The sequence below is a fragment of the Oncorhynchus gorbuscha genome, linkage group LG20 (genome assembly GCF_021184085.1).
Source record: "Oncorhynchus gorbuscha isolate QuinsamMale2020 ecotype Even-year linkage group LG20, OgorEven_v1.0, whole genome shotgun sequence".
NCBI lineage: Eukaryota > Metazoa > Chordata > Actinopteri > Salmoniformes > Salmonidae > Oncorhynchus > Oncorhynchus gorbuscha.
The window spans coordinates 25,873,124-25,891,243 of NC_060192.1; the positions used below are offsets into that span (position 1 = coordinate 25,873,124).

General features: G+C 41.9%; 3 protein-coding genes across 3 annotated transcripts; 1 reads left to right on the plus strand and 2 right to left on the minus strand.

Annotated features, from left to right (window-relative positions):
- The first annotated feature begins 493 nt into the window (after positions 1-493).
- Positions 494-8,408, plus strand: LOC124007142 (histone acetyltransferase KAT5-like). The gene is made up of 15 exons (XM_046317475.1): positions 494-557; positions 665-731; positions 1,151-1,219; positions 1,382-1,644; positions 2,256-2,324; positions 3,761-3,943; positions 4,056-4,136; positions 4,859-4,924; positions 5,182-5,430; positions 6,169-6,258; positions 6,364-6,504; positions 6,594-6,687; positions 6,843-7,002; positions 7,093-7,174; positions 7,285-8,408. Exons 1-15 carry the CDS (start codon positions 534-536, stop codon positions 7,417-7,419), a joined length of 1,773 nt encoding a protein of 590 aa, XP_046173431.1. The 5' UTR covers positions 494-533; the 3' UTR covers positions 7,420-8,408.
- A 107-nt stretch (positions 8,409-8,515) lies between these two features.
- LOC124006868 (cation channel sperm-associated protein 1-like) lies at positions 8,516-13,469 on the minus strand. Its single transcript, XM_046317058.1, has 11 exons — positions 13,140-13,469; positions 12,641-12,850; positions 12,397-12,510; positions 12,149-12,308; positions 11,719-11,954; positions 11,533-11,596; positions 11,344-11,416; positions 11,208-11,253; positions 10,994-11,081; positions 10,723-10,837; positions 8,516-8,554 (listed from the first exon to the last, which is right to left on the minus strand). The coding sequence occupies exons 1-11, from the start codon at positions 13,162-13,164 to the stop codon at positions 8,516-8,518; spliced, it is 1,170 nt and encodes a 389-aa protein (XP_046173014.1). The 5' UTR covers positions 13,165-13,469.
- Positions 13,470-15,136: 1,667 nt separating this feature from the next.
- On the minus strand, positions 15,137-16,753 carry LOC124007143 (insulinoma-associated protein 1a-like). Its single transcript, XM_046317476.1, has one exon. It carries the CDS (start codon positions 16,627-16,629, stop codon positions 15,388-15,390), a length of 1,242 nt encoding a protein of 413 aa, XP_046173432.1. The 5' UTR covers positions 16,630-16,753; the 3' UTR covers positions 15,137-15,387.
- Positions 16,754-18,120: the final 1,367 nt, after the last annotated feature.

Sequence of the window (18,120 nt, forward strand, 5' to 3'; positions counted from 1 at the left end):
TGTTGTGTTGTCTCTCTTGCCATGATGTGTGTTTTGTCCTATATTTACATTTGATTTATTTCAAAATGTAATCCCAGCCCCGCAAGAGGTCTTTTGGTAGGCCTTCATTGTAAACAAGAATTTGTTCTTAGCTGACTTGCCTAGTTAAATAAAGGTTAAATAAATAACACATAAATAAAAAGTTAACATGACCTTTATGAATTATGATGCATGTATGTGGCTCATGTGTTTTTTTTAAATTACATACTGTTTTAAATGTCTAAAAAAGTGACGTTAGTTGATGAAGGTTATCTCATCGAACAAAACGTCTCCTACGCCTGTGTTCAACACAGATCTTATTTTCGTCATTTATAAAATAAAACTACAAAAACGCCATTAATTTCTACATAGGTTTTGTCTAACGAACCATGGCTGAGTTAGAGCCTACAAAAAGACGCCATTAACATATATCTCTACAATGGCACAGATACAAAGATGAGTCCTCTATATATGTCCAATCCCCCATAAATCCTTGCGCGCGACTATGTTCACAGATGACCAAAATGGCGGATTCGTCGGTGGGTACTCGATAATCCCAAATTGTTATACAATTACAACGTGTATGTGTAGATGTGTGCCCTCGACTTTCATTAATATACATGTTCAATATATTTTCTTTCGACAGGTCGATGTTATCGAGGGCTGTCGGCTCCCTGTTCTCCGAAAAAATCAGGAAAACGAAGACGAGTGGCGTGAGTGTTGTCTCTTGGCTACCGCTAGTAGGGTAGCTAGCGCTACGCTAGTTGCATAATAAAACAACTGTCATGGCTGAATGTTTGAAAACACAAGCGGCTAGCTACGGCTAGTGGCAGATCGGAAACAAATGCGCTGGTTGTGTTTTACGGGGATTTAAAAATGCTTTCTACTTGTGTGTGAACGTTAACTAACTACGTATTTTGATAGCGTGTGAATGCTGAAGTTACAGTTAGCTAGCTAACGTTATATTCACATGTTGTGTGCGCTGTTCGTATTTATAATATAACGTTAGCTAGATGGTGTACTTGGCTATCTAGCTAGTTTCCTACCTAATGTATAAATTGGGACCGCGAAGGTGCTCATTGCTTGGATAGGTATCGATATCTGTCATGTCGTGTGATGTTTTTCTTTGCAGCCCTGGCTGAAATCCTCAGTGTGAAAGAGATCCCTGGGAGAAAACTCTACTATGTCCACTATATTGACTGTGAGTAGCCTATGCTTCATGTAATTCAGAGTGAATGTGATTGTAATGTTCTGACATTGCCACCAGTGATCCTCACAGTAGAAGCACATGTCCCAGTATGTCTAAATGTGGAAAACATTTGACTAGATGTATATGTGTTTGTGTCTCTGCTTGTGTTTAAAGTCAACAAGCGTCTGGATGAGTGGGTTACTCCGGAAAGGCTTGACATGAAGAAGCTCCAGTTCCCTAAGAAGGAGGCTAAAACGCCTACTAAGAACGGGCTTCCGGGTTCACGTCCCAGCTCCCCAGAGAGAGAGGTGGTAAGAGCAGCCGGAACTGGCCCCCAACATCCCCCCAGCCGGCCCCCCCAGCCGCAAGCCCAGCAGAAGTGTCTACCCACCAAGACTTCTATACCAGACTTTCAAGTGCTGCAACAACAAGTTCAGGTTTGGCAGTAGTGTCTTAAGCCCAGTCCTGGGAATTGTACTCTGATGCTGACAACTAACATTGTCATTGTAACCTAGATGTTTTTTTTGCAGTTGTGCTTAATACTGAGATTTGGGACAGCTATCTTGTTTAAACCTGTCCACTAAAGTACAACCTATTTTGTGAATACCATCATTTGGTATATATTCTTTTGAAGCTATGATAATTTGTTGAAATTAGACTGGTTGAAATTATTTATAGACCTTTGTTAAATGAAAATGGCACAATTGGTGCTTCATAAATTATTTCAGAGATCTTATAAAATGAAATGTCAGGTGGCTTATTCAATATTTCTGGTCTTGGCTCTGTGAGGAGACAGAAGTTGCAAAATAAAGCACCGGGGGATGTATTTCTTATATTTTATGATACACTGGCTTATAAAGTCATTCTCAGGCATGTGCAAACCACATGTTTATTTTCAACTGCTCAAAAATATGCTGTCTTGACTGATTATGCTTCTATTACAATATTTAATGGATAACATGATTAGTTCAGGTGAAAAACGCAACTAAATTCTTGTGGAGTTTTGTGTGACTGTCAGTTAATCCTCTTCCTTTCTGTTCAAATTCAGAGGAAGAGTCTTGATCTCAACCTTCAGACTGCCACAGCTCCTTCCAGAGGCAAAACCCTGCCCACACCGGTACAGCTTCAAGTTACCCATTCTACAGAGATCCATGATTAACTACTGTTTTGTCCACAAAGTCAGAATGGGTTCATAGCTAAATTTGAATACTAACAACAACCAAATTTAGACTCACTCCAGCTATTTTTGAACTTACAGATATAATTCTTACAGTATAAACTTACAGTATAATTCTAAAATCAAGGAAAAACATCTTGCGAGTAGATCAGTGCTCAGACTGGTCGATCTACAACACATTCCTAATCGATCACCAAACATTTCTGTAAAAAAAAAATGATCAAGCCTTGCGTTCCTATTTTAATTTTTTAAATTTGTTTTGCACTGATTGCAGTAGGTGCACTTGATTTAGCAGCCCTAGCGAAGGTAGAACTCAGCCTACCGGGTAGGTCCAGAGAGAATATCAAGTGTACCTATAGGTCTACCGCTGGCCAAACAGATAACTCGGATGATTTCTGCACAGTTTCCTCGAGCCATAGTCTAAAAAGAAGCCTCGAATGCACAGCAAAGTTGATACTGTGAGATTTCAAAACTTAAAATCTTGACAAGAGAGAGACAAGTACAGCAAAGAGCTGCTGTTTTTGAGTAAGTTCTTGATCAGCACTGTCAATACTTTTATAAGCCAAAATGCGTGTTCTCCCTACTTCCACTCACGCTACAACCAGCACTGCAGCTGTAATGAACGAGTACAACCAGCACTGCAGCTGTAATGAATGAGTACAACCAGCACTGCAGCTGTAATGAATGAGTATAGTAAAGTGTTCCGATAAGCTTGCGTTATTATTAGAGGCCTGCCGTTAAAAAAAATTGTGGAATATTTAACTTTCTGGTCATAAGAGTAACAACATTAATTGGTGCATGAGGCAGAAATAATGCAGTGTGACTTGAGTATCGCCATCAGCTGGAAGACCATGTTCCTTTTCTCAGCGGAGGGAGAGGAGGGAAGGTGAGTCAGGTAAGGCAGACTCACCACTGCTTCCTCCTTCCGTCAGACTGAACAACAGATGCAGGCCAAAAAAAAGCTCATTATTATGCTCACTCAACTTGTTGTGAGACTAAGCTATCAATTACCAGTGTTTAAATATCATTTCAAAATGTTCTGGGAAGAACATTGGCTATGCTTCATTTTCCCTACCAATATGCGGTGGTAAAGGAATTGGGCCTATAGCCTTCTGCACTAACATCATTGCTACAGAACTGTTTTTAATTGGTTAATGTTGCATAGGCTTTAAAAAAGTGATCTCGGCTTGCATTTTGACTCAAAGGTTTGTGACCTCTGGAGTATATGATAAATGATATTGTTGACTGGGTTCCCCCCCGGCCCTAGAATAGTGGTGTGTGGCATTTGAAATTCCATCAACATAATCTTAAGAGATTAATTAAATGTCTCGGAATGAGTTTTTTTCATGTCTGCCCATGTTTCGCCTCTCATACAGAAGAGGAAAGCAGAGTCGGTGTCCCTGGCAACACAAGTGTCCCCGGCAACCCCCGTGCCATCCTTGCCAGGTTTGGCTGAAGCCTCCCAGGTGTCAGTTTACCCTGCTGTGAGGGACACCAACACTTTCAACCTCAAATCCAACGCCCACGATGATCACGAGCAGCTTACCTCACTCACGACGGTACACCAACATTTTATAACTTTGCCCTTCTGTAATGATCAATCTCCAGCCTCCCAATATTACTGTGCGTCTGTGTTTTGATTTCTTATCCCCTCTTTTCAAATCTTCCCAGAATGGTACTGCCCGTCGCCCCATGCCCAATCAACCAGGCAGGAAGAGGAAGCAGCCCCCCAACTGTGGGGGAACCGATGAGGTATGGAACACTTAAGGGATGATGACCATTTGTTTCTTTAATCGACTCATTAGTTGCTCTTGTTTCAACTGTAGACCATCTCTTCTCCCATCATTCACATTTATAGATTGATGCACTTTAGCATTATACTGGCATCAACAATTCATTCTTATGTTTTTAGAAATTGCATCAGCTTCCTTTTTGAGTTGAAACGCATCAAAAATAAATCAGATTTTCACACAGGATAAAGCACAATAATATCCAGTTAGTGCTAGGGTCCTTACTACATTGACAAGTTGAGCTGGGATACTGGACTAGTGTTGATTCTTACTGTCCTTGACCTATATGTCTATCTTTCATGGTTATATGGTTTCCGTTACAGTCATCTGTTTCAGAAGCCTGTGTTGGCATCAGGCCAAGCACATTTTCAACAATTTTACTTGCAGCATTGTAGTGATCGTGTGAGGAAGCAAAATTGGGTTTTACATAATGATCTGTGTGAACTCAGGAATGATCAGCTATTGTGATTTATTTCCTTCCCTTTCTGTTTAATGTTAAGATATCCCTCCCCAAATTAACAAGGAACGAAATAACAGGTCAATATGATATATGAAGAAATCTCCCTGTTGACCTTTAACCATTGAGTTGTTCCGTATTGGTATAATTAGAATAAATGTGAATTATTTTCCGTCTCTCTTAAATCCGTGTCCAAAAGCCCTCTAATCTGCTTGTTTTTCTGCTAGATAATTAAGGTTTTCCAGTATAACAACAGCCCTCGATGTGCCAATGTCTATCTGCCGCCAGGAGAGGTCCGTCTCATTTCCTTCTCATTGCCCGTGTGTCTTTGTTTCTGGAATTATTTGAAAGGTTTTGGCCTTCGATCAGACCTTTTATTTCATATGAGAGCTATTTATCAGTGTTTGGTTTTGTTAAGCTGTAAAAACTACCTATGTTTAATCAATTATTTAATTTGAATTTATTGGCTTTTGTTTGGACAAGGTTCTAACACAATGCATCAGATATGGAATACTGTTGTTCTCTTCCCTTTCCTACTATTTTGTGTCAGGACTCGCAGGACAGCTCCGATGGCATCCCCTCTGCCCCTCGCATGACCGGCAGTCTGGTGTCGGACCGTAGCCATGACGACATTGTCACGCGTATGAAGAACATTGACTGCATTGAACTGGGCCGCCACAGGCTGAAGCCCTGGTACTTCTCCCCCTACCCACAGGAACTGACCACATTGCCTATTCTCTACCTCTGCGAGTTCTGCCTCAAGTACCTCAAGAGCCTTAAGTGTCTGCAGAGGCATCTGGTAAGATGCTACATTAGAATATCTCAAATGTAATGTGTGTAATACCATCACTAGAGAGGGTTGCTGTGCAGTCATGGTATTGTTTGAGCTACAGAAGCCCAGGGGTCAACCAACCAGCTAGGCTGAGCTAAGGGATATAGCTACACTGAGTATACAAAACATGAATGTTCTTTCCATTATATAGACTGACCAAGTGAATCCAGATGAAAGGTATGATCCCTTATTGATGTCACTTGTTAAATCTACTTCAATCAGTGCAGATGAAGGGGAAGAGACAGGTTAAAGATGGATTTTTAAGCATTGACACTATTAAGACATGGATTGTGTATGTGTGCCATTGAGGGTGAATGGGCAAGACAAAAAAAAAAAATGTAAGTGCCTTTGAACGAGATATGGTAGTAGGCCCCAGGCGCACCGGTTTGTGTCAAAAACGGCAACGCTGGTGGAGTTTTCACGCTCAACAGTTTCCTGTGTGTATCAAGAATGGTCTTCCAGCCAACTTGGCACAACTGTGGAAAGCATTGGCGTCAACATGGGCCAGCATCCACTTGACACCTTGTAGAGTCCACCCCCTGACAAATTGAGGCTGTTCTGAGGGCAAAAGGGGGCACAACTCAACATTAGAAACGTGTTCCTAATGTTTGGTATACTCTGTGTATATGTCCACTAGGGGCTTGGATACAGATCCACCATGTTTATGCATGTGATCCCATATTATTCTCCTGGTCTCTCATCTAGACCAAGTGTAATCTTCGGCATCCCCCTGGCAATGAGATCTACCGCAAGGGCACCATCTCCTTTTTTGAAATAGATGGCAGAAAAAACAAAGTGAGTAAAGTCCATGATCCTCCCAGCTGCATGGTCACCCCTCGTTATTCTAATGAGTTTCATTGAGATTCTCGCTTCACAACTCATTTCTCCCATGTTTGCCAGACATACTCTCAGAACCTGTGTTTACTGGCCAAGTGTTTCCTGGACCACAAGACGCTGTACTATGACACAGACCCCTTCCTCTTCTACGTCATGACAGAGTACGACTCCAAGGGCTTCCACATAGTGGGCTACTTCTCCAAGGTACACTGAACTCCCCTTATATCCTGGTATTAACAGGTAAACATCCGCTGCTCACGAATATCAGCAATAATCCTATGATCTGTGCACAGGAGAAAGAGTCGACGGAAGATTACAACGTGGCTTGTATTCTCACCTTACCTCCCTATCAGAGGAGAGGCTACGGCAAATTGCTTATTGAGTTCAGTAAGTGACGTAACTGACTTTTTAAACATTGTATCTCGGTGTAAATGTGTACAACCATTGTACTTCTACCTCTGTGTCAAAATGATCTGTGGGAGTGTTGAAATGTGGCCATTTGGTATGCCGTCCCTAATTGTCTTGTTTCTGTTGGTCTTCAGGTTATGAGCTGTCTAAGGTAGAGGGGAAGACGGGCACACCAGAGAAGCCTCTGTCTGACCTGGGGCTGCTCTCCTACCGCTCCTACTGGTCCCAGACCATCCTGGAGATCCTCATGGACCTCAAGCCTGACAACGGGGAGAGGCCTCAGATCACAATCAAGTATGACTCTGTCCTGTTCTCTGATTGTTTTCTTTCTATAGCTCAAGTTGCTTCTGTAACCTAATATCACATTGTCTTGTATATTTCCAGTGAGATCAGCGAGATCACCAGTGTGAAGAAAGAGGATGTCATATCTACACTTCAGTACTTAAACCTAATAAACTACTATAAGGTGAGCGATACTAGAGAGCAGGGGACAGCACTCAGCACTGTACTTTTAGCTGTTAAAGGAACATTCTTGATCAGCATATTTGAACTTCTTCTCTCCCTATGGTTTCTCAGGGCCAGTATATTCTGACTCTTTCAGAGGACATAGTGGAGGGGCATGAGAGAGCAATGCAGAAGCGTCATCTGCCCATCGACCCCAAATGCCTTCACTTCACCCCCAAGGACTGGAGCAAGAGGGGCAAGTGGTAGAACCCTGTCTGTTTCTCCTGGCCCCACTCTCGCTCTTTACCACAGACTTTCCTGAAGCAATCAGGATGGAGAGCACCACAGGTCTCCTCAGAGGGAGCTTCAATAGATGTATTTTTTCTTCCCCCTTAATCGTCATCGGATCCTTTTTGTTGAAGATTTAAAAATGAACAAGAACTGTTTATTACCCATGTTTCATCTCACTGTTCTGTCTTTGACACAAGTAGATCAATTTTCTTAGTCTCAAAGTAGGAATGGTCATAATTTCAGATTGAGGACTCCTACCCTTGGTTTCTTCAACAGAGTGCCAGGAAGGTGAAGGCAGTCTTGGACTAGTCAGAATATGTGCTCATGTTAGTGAAAATCACTCCGTTATTGTTTTGGATGTAATCCTGGATTTTGACTCCAGTTTCATTGATCCAACACACAATGAGAACTACAGATCTAACTGTGCTTGTATTTGTATATACACTATCCTGTTTTATAAATGATTTTTAAAGTGGTGAAGCATTTCTGTATGTCAAATGTAATGTGCGGGGATGCTCAGTACAGAAAATAAGCCATGTCGAACTGTTACAAGAATGTAAATGTGGATACATGTACAGTTCTGTCCTTTAAAAAAAACTTGAATGTAAAATGAACATGTTTGGCACTGTGTGTGTCATTTAATTTAATTACTATTTACTGTACATTTGTGTGTATTAGGAATTTGTAGTAAGTGATTCATACTTTTTTTTGTGTTGTTGCTACTATTTGGTCATTTCCCTTCATATTTAAGTGCAAATTCAACATGGATTTGTTTTAACTTTTGTATTATCTGAACAGTGTAGGGGTTTGTAAGTGGTTTAGAGTGTGGGAATTGGGTGATTTAAATAAAAAAAAGGTAACATTTTTGGCCACACTGAAAGGCTATAAATCTAACAAACCTGAGCTTTATATAAAAAGCCTAAAGAGATGGATTTACACATATCTAATAAACTAGGGCACTTTTACTGGGTTTCGTGACTTTAATGAGTTCTCAAAGTATAACATCCGAGTTGCCATCACTGATCTGGATAAAGCATTAAGGGTTTCTTTACTAGGTTTGACCCTTATTTCTCTATTCGTGGTCATTCCCCTGACTGTCCTCCTCTGTTGCCTGAAAAGGACATCAATACAACTGTTTAGAAGCTGAATCAGAAGCCTTATTCATGGGCTGTTTACACATTTCCAGGTATCTATGGCTGCAGTTACATAGGCAGCCCAATTCTGATATTTTGCCCAATTAGTTGCAAAAGAGCTGGTCTGATTGGTCAAGAGGACCAATTTCCTGGTAAAAAGATCAGAATTGGGCTGCCTGTGTACACGCAACGCAGCCTTAGGCAGCAGGCAATTTATATGTACAGTTGAAGTCGGAAGTTTACATACACCTTAACCAATTACATTTAAACTCAGTTTTTCACAATTCCTGACATTTAATCCTAGTAAAAATTCCCTCTTTTAGTTCAGTTAGGATCACCACTTTATTTTAAGAATGTGAAATGTCAGAATAATAGAGAATGATTTATTTCAGCTTTTATTTCTTTCATCACATTCTTAGTGGGTCAGAAGTTTACATACACTCAATTAGTATTTGGTAGCATTGCCTTCAAATTGTTGAACTTGGGTCAAATGTTTCGGGTAGCCTTCCACAAGCTTCCCACAATAAGTTGGGTGAATCTTGGCCCATTCCTCCTGACATAATTGGTGTAACTGAGTCAGGTTTGTAGGCCTCCTTGCTCGCACACACTTTTTCAATTCTGCCCACACAGTTTCTATAGGATTGAGGTCAGAGCTTTGTAATGGCCACTCCAATACTTTGACATTGTTGCCATTTTGCCACAAATTTCGAAGTATAATAATAATAATAATAATATATGCCATTTAGCAGACGCTTTTATCCAAAGCGACTTACAGTCATGTGTGCATACATTCTACGTATGGGTGTGCTTGGGGTCATTGTCCATTTGGAAAACCCATTTGCGACCAAGCTTTAACTTCCTCACTGATGTCTTGAGATGTTGCTTCAATATATCTGCATAATAATATAATATAATAATATATGCCATTTAGCAGACGCTTTTATCCAAAGCGACTTACAGTCATGTGTGCATACATTCTACGTATGGGTGGTCCCGGGGATCGAACCCACTACCCTGGCGATACAAGCGCCATGCTCTACCAACTGAGCTGCCTCATGATGCCATCTATTTTGTGAAGTGCACCAGTCCCTCACACAGCAAAGCACCCCCACAACATGATGCTGCCACCCCCGTCCTTCACGGTTGGGTTGGGATGGTGTTCTTCAGGCTTGCAAGCCTCCACCTTTTTCCTCCAAACATAAGTCATGGCCAAACAGTTCTATATTGGTTTTTAATCAGACCAGAGGACATGTCTCCAAAAAGTGTGATCTTTGGCCCAATGTGCAGTTGCAAACCGTAGTCTGGCTTTTTTTTATGGCGGTTTGGGGCAGTGGCTTCTTCCTTGCTGAGCAGCCTTTCAGATTATGTCGATATTGGACTCGTTTTACTGTGGATAAAGATACTTTTGTACCTGTTTCCTTCAGCATCTTCACAAGGTCCTTTGCTGTTGTTCTGGGATTGATTGCACTTTTCGCACTAAAGTATGTTATCTCTAGGAGACAGAACGCGTCTCCTTCCTGAGCGGTATGACGGCTGCGTGGTCCCATGGTGTTTATACTTGTGTACTATTATTTTTACAGATGAACGTGGTACCGTCAGGCGTTTGGAAATTGCTCCCAAGGATGAACCAGACTTGAGGTCTACAATTTTTTTTCTGAGGTCTTGGCTGATTTCTTTTGATTGTCCTATGATTTCAAGCAAAGACGCACTGAGTTTGAAGGTAGGCCTTGAAATACATCCACAGGTACACCTCCAATTGACTCAAACGATGTCAATTAGCCTATCAGAAGCTTCTAAAACCATGACATAATTTTCTGAAATTTTCCAAGCTTTTTAAAGCCACAGTCAACTTAGTGCATGTAAACTTCTGACCCACTGGAATTGTGATACAGTGAATTATAAGCTAAATCATCTGTAAACAATTGTTGGAAAAATTATTTGTGTCATGCATGTCCTAACCAACTTGCCAAAACTATAGTTTGTTAACAATACATTTTTGGAGTGGTTGAAAAATGAGTTTTAATGACTCCAACCTAAGTGTATGTAAACTTCTGACTTCAACTGTAAGTAAAATGGAGCTATAGTGTACTCCACTCCAGAAGTTTCTGTCTACAGAGAGAATGTCTACAGAGAGAAATGCTCTCACCTCAAAGAAGGTGTCAATGAGACGCTCCAGAACACAGCCCTGAGAGCGGAAAGTCTGCTGGTTCTGATCTATGGATGCCAGCAGTCTGAGGTAGCTGGTGATCAGCTCTATCTCCCTATGGACCAGTCATGTTGGGGCTCTTGTTAGATTGCGACTACAGCACATAGACTAGTTTGTCAAATGGCTTGGCAAAACAGGCTTTTCTGTTTACATTGTGAACCAAATTGATAGCTGGCTTTTCTCCTGTTTTGTGTTAGACATAGTTTCTTACCTCTTTCCATACTTATTTTCACTATAGGTCAATTTGAGGGCCTCTTCATAGAACTCCTCATCGGTCTGTGGTTCAATGGGCTGGGGCTCTACAGACAGGAGGAGAGGAGACTGGTTGAGTCCTGTCTTTCTGATGCTTATTGTTTGTATTTTGCCTCACCCACAAGTACATGTGGTAGCCTTTTGAAAAATGTCGGACCGACCAACCAACCAACCTAACTTCTTCATTGACTGCATCTCGCTCTCATATATATCCTGGAACTAAAGTAGAAAAGAATGCAGTGGTATGTTCAGCAACATCTACACCAGTGTCTGTCTTTTTCGCCTTATTGATTGTCATGGTCGGAATACCTTTTGGATCTTTGACGCCATCCGTCTCTTGATTGTCATCTGGAAGTTGTCGACGAGGACAGCAATGAATAGACTATGCCGAGAAGATGACAATGTACAATTAAAAGGGTGTTGGCTCTTGAAGGACATAGTAGGAGTATCAGACATGCACTGTAGTGTCTTTGTTGCAACATTTTCAAGCCTACTCACTTGAGGAAAGTGAAGTATTCCACCACAATGTACAGGACAAGGAAGATGATAATATGTGGTGCACCTGTCATTTTTAGAAAGTTAAAGTCTTGACCACAAATAGTTACATCGTGTGATGATTGATGATGCCCAACTTCTAGACCATATGCATGACACACACACACACTGTAGTGTTCCCTCTCTCACCGTTGTCTCGGCTGGTAGAGTAGATGAAAGCCCAGTCATCCAACGTGAGCAGCTGGAACAGAGTGAAAATAGTCCGAAACATGGTGCCAAAGCGATGCGGGTCAGACTCGTTGAACATCTCTCGGAAAAGGACAGCAAACATGAAGAGGAATGTGAACATGAGGATGATGATGGCCCCCATAGACTGGAGAGACTGGAGACAGGTGGACACGATGGACTGGAGATTTTGGAGAAAGCTGTCAAGGAAAGGAGGACATGTTACTGAATCATGGTGAAAGATATGAGATGTTGATGTATTAATATAGGTTATGTACTTGGTGTGTCAGACTTCATCCATTGAAGTGCTATGAAAGGAAATCAAACAGAGGGGTGGTCGGTCTGAATAATGAGTTATTCTGCATGAATGCTGAAAAACATTCATGCATCCTACCGGATGGTACGCAAGACCCGGAACGCTCGGATGGCCCGGACCCCTTTGAAGAGCTTGAGGATGCGGAAGATTGTGGATGCCTGACCTCCACTGAAGTTCCCTGTAGACTCAATGAGTGGCAGCAGGAAGTCAATGAGGCTCATCGTAATGATGAAAAAGTCTGAGACAGGCAGAGCACAGAGGGGAAAAATAGAAATGAGATGAAGCAGTGGGAGATTGATCACAAGCCAATGCAAACAGCTACTTACCCAGGTCATTCCATGGGTTTTTGAAGTAGAGTCGACCCCAGACAAGCAATTTCAGCACACATTCCATTAAATAGATTGCCAGAAAAGCGGAATCCAAAGCTGAGAAGAACCACCCTGGCATTGGGAAACAAAACAGATGTCATTAACACACTTCAACCCATTCATGAGCTCTTTATGCAGGAGGATAGAGAACTTACTAAAAGTAGATTTTAAAGAGTCAATGTATTTTCCCTGTTTCTCACACCTCCTCTCACAGTCACACTTTCAAATGTCTGGGCCACCAGGGTCCCTGTGTTGAGCACCACCACAAACAGGATGAACTTGTCAAACATGGGGTCTTCTGTGAAGGCAACAATGATCCTGAACAGCTGATGCATCCAGTCCTGCAGAGCACCCCATGCCCTCAGCCAACCTTTTCTAGAGTTGCGCTGTTCCCTGATCCTTCGCTGCTCATCTGAGAGAGAGAGAGAGAGAGAGAGAGAGAGAGAGAGAGAGAGAGAGAGAGAGAGAGAGAGAGAGAGAGAGAGAGAGAGAGAGAGAGAGAGAGAGAGAGAGAGAGAGAGAGAGAGAAGAGAGAAGGTTGGTGGCACCATAGGAGGTTGGTGGCACCTTAATTGGGGAGGATGGGCTTGTGGTAATGACCTCCTCTGGCACACTCATAATTAAAGTGGCAGTTGTGAGTTGTAACTTTTCCCGGAACAGCCTCTATGACGATAGTCGTCAGTATACCATACTTCACATACCTTTTTGGATGAGCCTCTTCAACATTTCACCATCTAAGGCCGCACATGTTGAGAACACTCGCTTCTTGTGTGGCTGCTTGGCGGCTACAGATGACTTGTGGTGGCTGGTTGAGCCTGCATAATAGATAATGAATGATGATGAGACATACAAACACACAGAAGTACAGAGAGATTTGATGACAGTGTGGATTATAAATATTGGATTCTGAAGTCATTCTTCCATGTAAAAGTAAAACGTTGTGAGTTTGGGCAGGGGGGGGGGATCTTGCCCTTTCCAGCCACTGTCTGCCTGTATGATGGTCGATTTTCCATCTTGCACTCCAGGCTAAACACACACACACTGCAGAGAAGAGTACCAGTGAAGTATAATGAAAACATGTAACATCAAACCTGTAAACTCTTATTGTAACAACCTGTAAAGCTACTGACCACCAAAATGGTCATAGTGGAGAACTTTGAGCACTTTCTGATGGCAGCACAATGATTTATTGTATTTTTAGACTTAGAGGAACTTTAGTTTTCCAAGGGAACATTACTTCATGCCATCACTACGTTATCTTCACAACAATTCCCCGTGTCATTGGCTACAAACACTTCTAATTAAGGCATCTGTTAAATATTCATCAATACAAACAAGTCGCTAAGCATTTACCGGATTGTCTCTGGAAAAATAAAACCTTCGGCATGGAGGAAGGGTAGAGAATGCCACTGGAATACATCTGTGCGTCATAAGGACTTCTTTATTCTCAACACTTCCTTGACCATTCTATTCCATCCATTCTATTCTTCTCTACTGTGCTATTCTTTTTCGTTTTTTTTCTCTCTCTCCACAAGGATGCGGGATGATAACAGTTTAGCTTACAACAATTGTTTCCACTTGATGTGAGAGGATCTCGTGCGTCAAAAATGAACGAAGGACTCTTCCTTGGCTTGTTATAATAAGCCATTTCAATTTGAACCATTTCCATTTATTTTGGAATAGTGGTGAAAAAACAGGACGTAGTCTACTTATATTTTTTCTGATTTCTAACACATTTTGAAATAGTAATATGGTTACATTTTGAAATGTAGGTCGTCATTGTAAATAAGAACGTTCTTAACGGACTTACCTGTATAAATAAAGGTGACACGAATCATTTTTTAAATAGGCTATTCACTACGTTTTATGAAAACAACGATACGTGCATAATTTCGTAAATATAGGCAAAATTGTTATTCCGTTTTTTTTTATCCGTAAGAAGTCGAAAACAACTTCCTGTCTGTGGAATTTAAGACTGATAACCGTTATCCTACTTCCGGCAGTCACGGAGTACCCCCAACAGTACACATTTTTGATGTGACCCTGGACACCTAATTAAACTTGTCAACTTATCATCAAGCCCTCAATGAGTTGAATCAGGGGAGTTTGTCAGGGGCAACAACCAAAATGTGTGCTGTTGGGGGTACTCGAGGACTAGAGTTGGAAAACAGTCCTACTGCACCCTTCCCCTGAAGTTGGACCTAATGACCACTGTCAAGGTCGATGCGTAAAGTTGGGAAAATGTATTGTTGATAAGGACTATTCTACATCAAATGGGGACATGGAATAGTCCATCTTTTTTAATAGTCCATTTGCTCTAAATAAAGAGCATACTTTTAGAATTGGTGTTGGAGATTATATGGTATGTATGTTAAGTATATGTTGCAGGAAATGGATCTAACCTAACAAAAAGTAAAAACACCATGACATATAATATAATACATATAAATATATACAAATAATAATAAATACACATATACACAATTGCATAGTAGATTTATACTCCCTTTATTATTTTAGGAAGAAGTTGGCATGGTAATATTGTTTCAGCGAAAAATACGACATTAATTTGGTCAGAGGTAATTAGAGGCAATGCGAAATAGCTTTTTATCATTACGCAAAAAAAAAGCAACATGATTAATACAAATGTGGGCAGATAAATAAACAAACACATACATTATTAAATAAACAAACACATACATTATTAAATAAACAAACACACATTATTAAATAAACAAACACATACATTATTAAATAAACAAATAAATACTTATCAAATAAATAATTGATTAGATAGATAGATAAATATAACTTTGTAGAAAACAAAACTAATTTACACAAAACTATAGCCTATTCAGGATAAATATTTCTGATTTCACAGTTGTTTACAAGAACTCTGTCCAAACATGGAATTCAGTCATAATGCCCGAAACAAACAGTCTGATGTTATTAAATTGTTTGAGACAAAACGATGACCTGTCTGCTCTCCGTTGGGTGATATTTGTTTATGTGTCTGGTGAGGCCAGAGGAGAATACATTTTCACTACAAAATCGACACGGAAACACCTCTCCTGTCACCTTTGTAATGCACTCAGTCCCTGCGTATTTGGAGGAGGGCTCGGGTGTTTCTGGGCGGGACTCGAGCAGGCTGCTGGGTTGTTGGTCGGAGACTTTGGCCGAATGAGACTGATTCTGAGGATGACTAGCTGCCTTCCTATTGTGCAAGGCCAAGTGTTTCCTCAGGTACGCTTGTTTTCTGAATTTCTTTGAGCACTGTGGGCAGCTGAACATCATTTCTTCATCAGAGCCCGAGTCTGAGGGTGGCGGGGAGGGTGGGAGCGCCTCTCTGGCTGTTGGTGTGTCAGGTCGGCTCTCCTCTCTCTGTGATGAGACTCTCTCCACTTGGACACCCTTTGGCTTGTGCCAACGTCGGTGGGAGGCCAGGTTAGCGGGACAACTAAACACTTTGTCACACTCGTCGCAGCGATATTCGATTCGGACGATGCGAGAGCACTTGTGGAAGGCCAAAGTGAGAGGGTCTGCGTACCGCTCCTTGCAAAGCTGACAGATGAATTCTCCAAGCGGAATGCTGGTGTTGGACCGTTGCTTCACCTCATCCTCTGCCTCCTCTGTAATACGCAATCCGAGGACGGGAGATGTGGTTACCTGATCCCGGAGGCTGGACTTCTTCTCTTGGTTTTGGGAGCTTGAGGACTTGCGCTTTTTATAATTCGTATGGGGAGATTTAGCGTTGGAGGAGGCAGGCCGCTTCACTGCTGCATATTTAGCATTCCCGCACATGGTGTCCAGTCTGGTGGTCATCTCCTGAAGAGACGACGACACTGGGGAACCATCAATGGTGAAACTTCCCAAATTTGCCTCGGGGAAGGTATCTGCTGGAGCAGAAGAAAGAGAGCTTAGCATTTGATGAGCGGCGTCCACGGGTGTGTATTGATATCCCTCGCTGTCAGGCCGGGTCGGGCTCAGTGAAGGCGCACAGTGACACTCTGGAATTCCACCGAAAATACCCCGGCTGGGAACTCTGATAAAGTTGTGGCAAGGCAGTGCATGAGCCGGGGCATTCTCGACCAGCGAAGAGCAGTTGGTGTCCAGCGCCAAGTCCTCCTCGCGTATCCTGTATGAAACAGGACCAGCCATTTTAGAACGTTTTATAAGGAAACCTTTTGGCATGGTGACTGTCAGGAAGCACACTCGACGCGTTATAAACAACCTCAATAAGATTTTGCTGTTAAAGTCGAGCCCAGAAATTGGAATGAGGCGTGTCTAATCGCAGTGCGCCCTATTCGCTCAGCAGTACTTGTCCACACTGGCCCTCAGTCGTTTGTCTCCGTTTTTATAAAGGCCCGGAGCGGTCATTGTGCGTCAGTTAGGACGCAGATGGCAGCAGTCCAGCCGTCAATAGAAAGGCCCGGCAACATGATCCACCGGGAGTCTCTGAGGAGCATAGCGACAGATGTCAGCCTCCCCCATTGCGGAGTCCCCCCCCCAGACCACTTGTCCCGTCCTTGACGGTCCCTTGCCATTATGCAGATTACACAGAGCCACACCACACTTATCCAGCCTTTATTCTCCCATGTCCTCTGAGACTATTCAACACACACGTACCGCAGCCGTCCATCCATTCATCAAAACACACGATTCAAAAGGAGAAGGGGGGGGGGGGGGGGGGTGAGTCAGACTTGTGCCAGTTTGGGGGTAAAGAGGTAGAGGGAAGAGGCACAGCACCAGTACATCTATGCAGATCAGTGCTCAATGCGCTGCTCAAATGCGCCTTAAACATAGACGTCCAGGGGCATTCAACCCGTTGAACAATTTAATTTAATGTGATTTCAACATCAAGACAATAAAAATCACCAAAAAAGTAACTCCATTTGTGAAGTTATTTTACTTTTTGGGAATTCAGGCCCTGATGTGAAGGGGATCCCAATTATTTTATCATCAACGTTTCAAAAGCTCCCTAGTTGTGGCAAACATTGAATACCTCCAACGTCAAACGTCTCAACTCAACAATAGAAACAGTCTGTCATGTCATTGTCAGTGAAATTAACCATTTTCATCACACGTCTACAATCTGGCGGAAAAAAACACATTACATATACAGACCCAACCCCCAACATAACAAAATACATATTATTAGCAGCAAAGCTATCTGAATCAGGGCTGTCTTGTAAAAGAGCAAAAAAAACGTTTGAAATCAATAAATGGTAAAGGTCACAGACCAAACATCTTCCATAGCCTAACTGTAAAGCCATGAAACGTGTGACAGGTTTACCTATTAACTAAATGTCAGTGTTTAAAACTTAAACATAAGGCATTTAGATTTGCCAATTAATGTTCTTATCTTAAACACAGGTTGTTTAGTATGCACGATTAAACATGATAGTCAGCTTTTTCCAGTCACTTTCCAACCAGGAGAACACCTATATCTCCTGTGTTCAGATTGTAAACACTAGTGTTTACTTTCCCATCATCCTGTTTAGAGTGCATTGTCACTAGAAATTGATGTAACTTTCCATGCCTTTTATTCAAATCAGTATTAGGAATGTGTCATCTTACCTACACTGAACAAAAATATAAATGTGGCATTTAATGTGACTGCCCGTTCCATGATCTCGCCATCACGGTTGACAACTCCATTGTGTCCTCCTCCCAGAGCGCTAA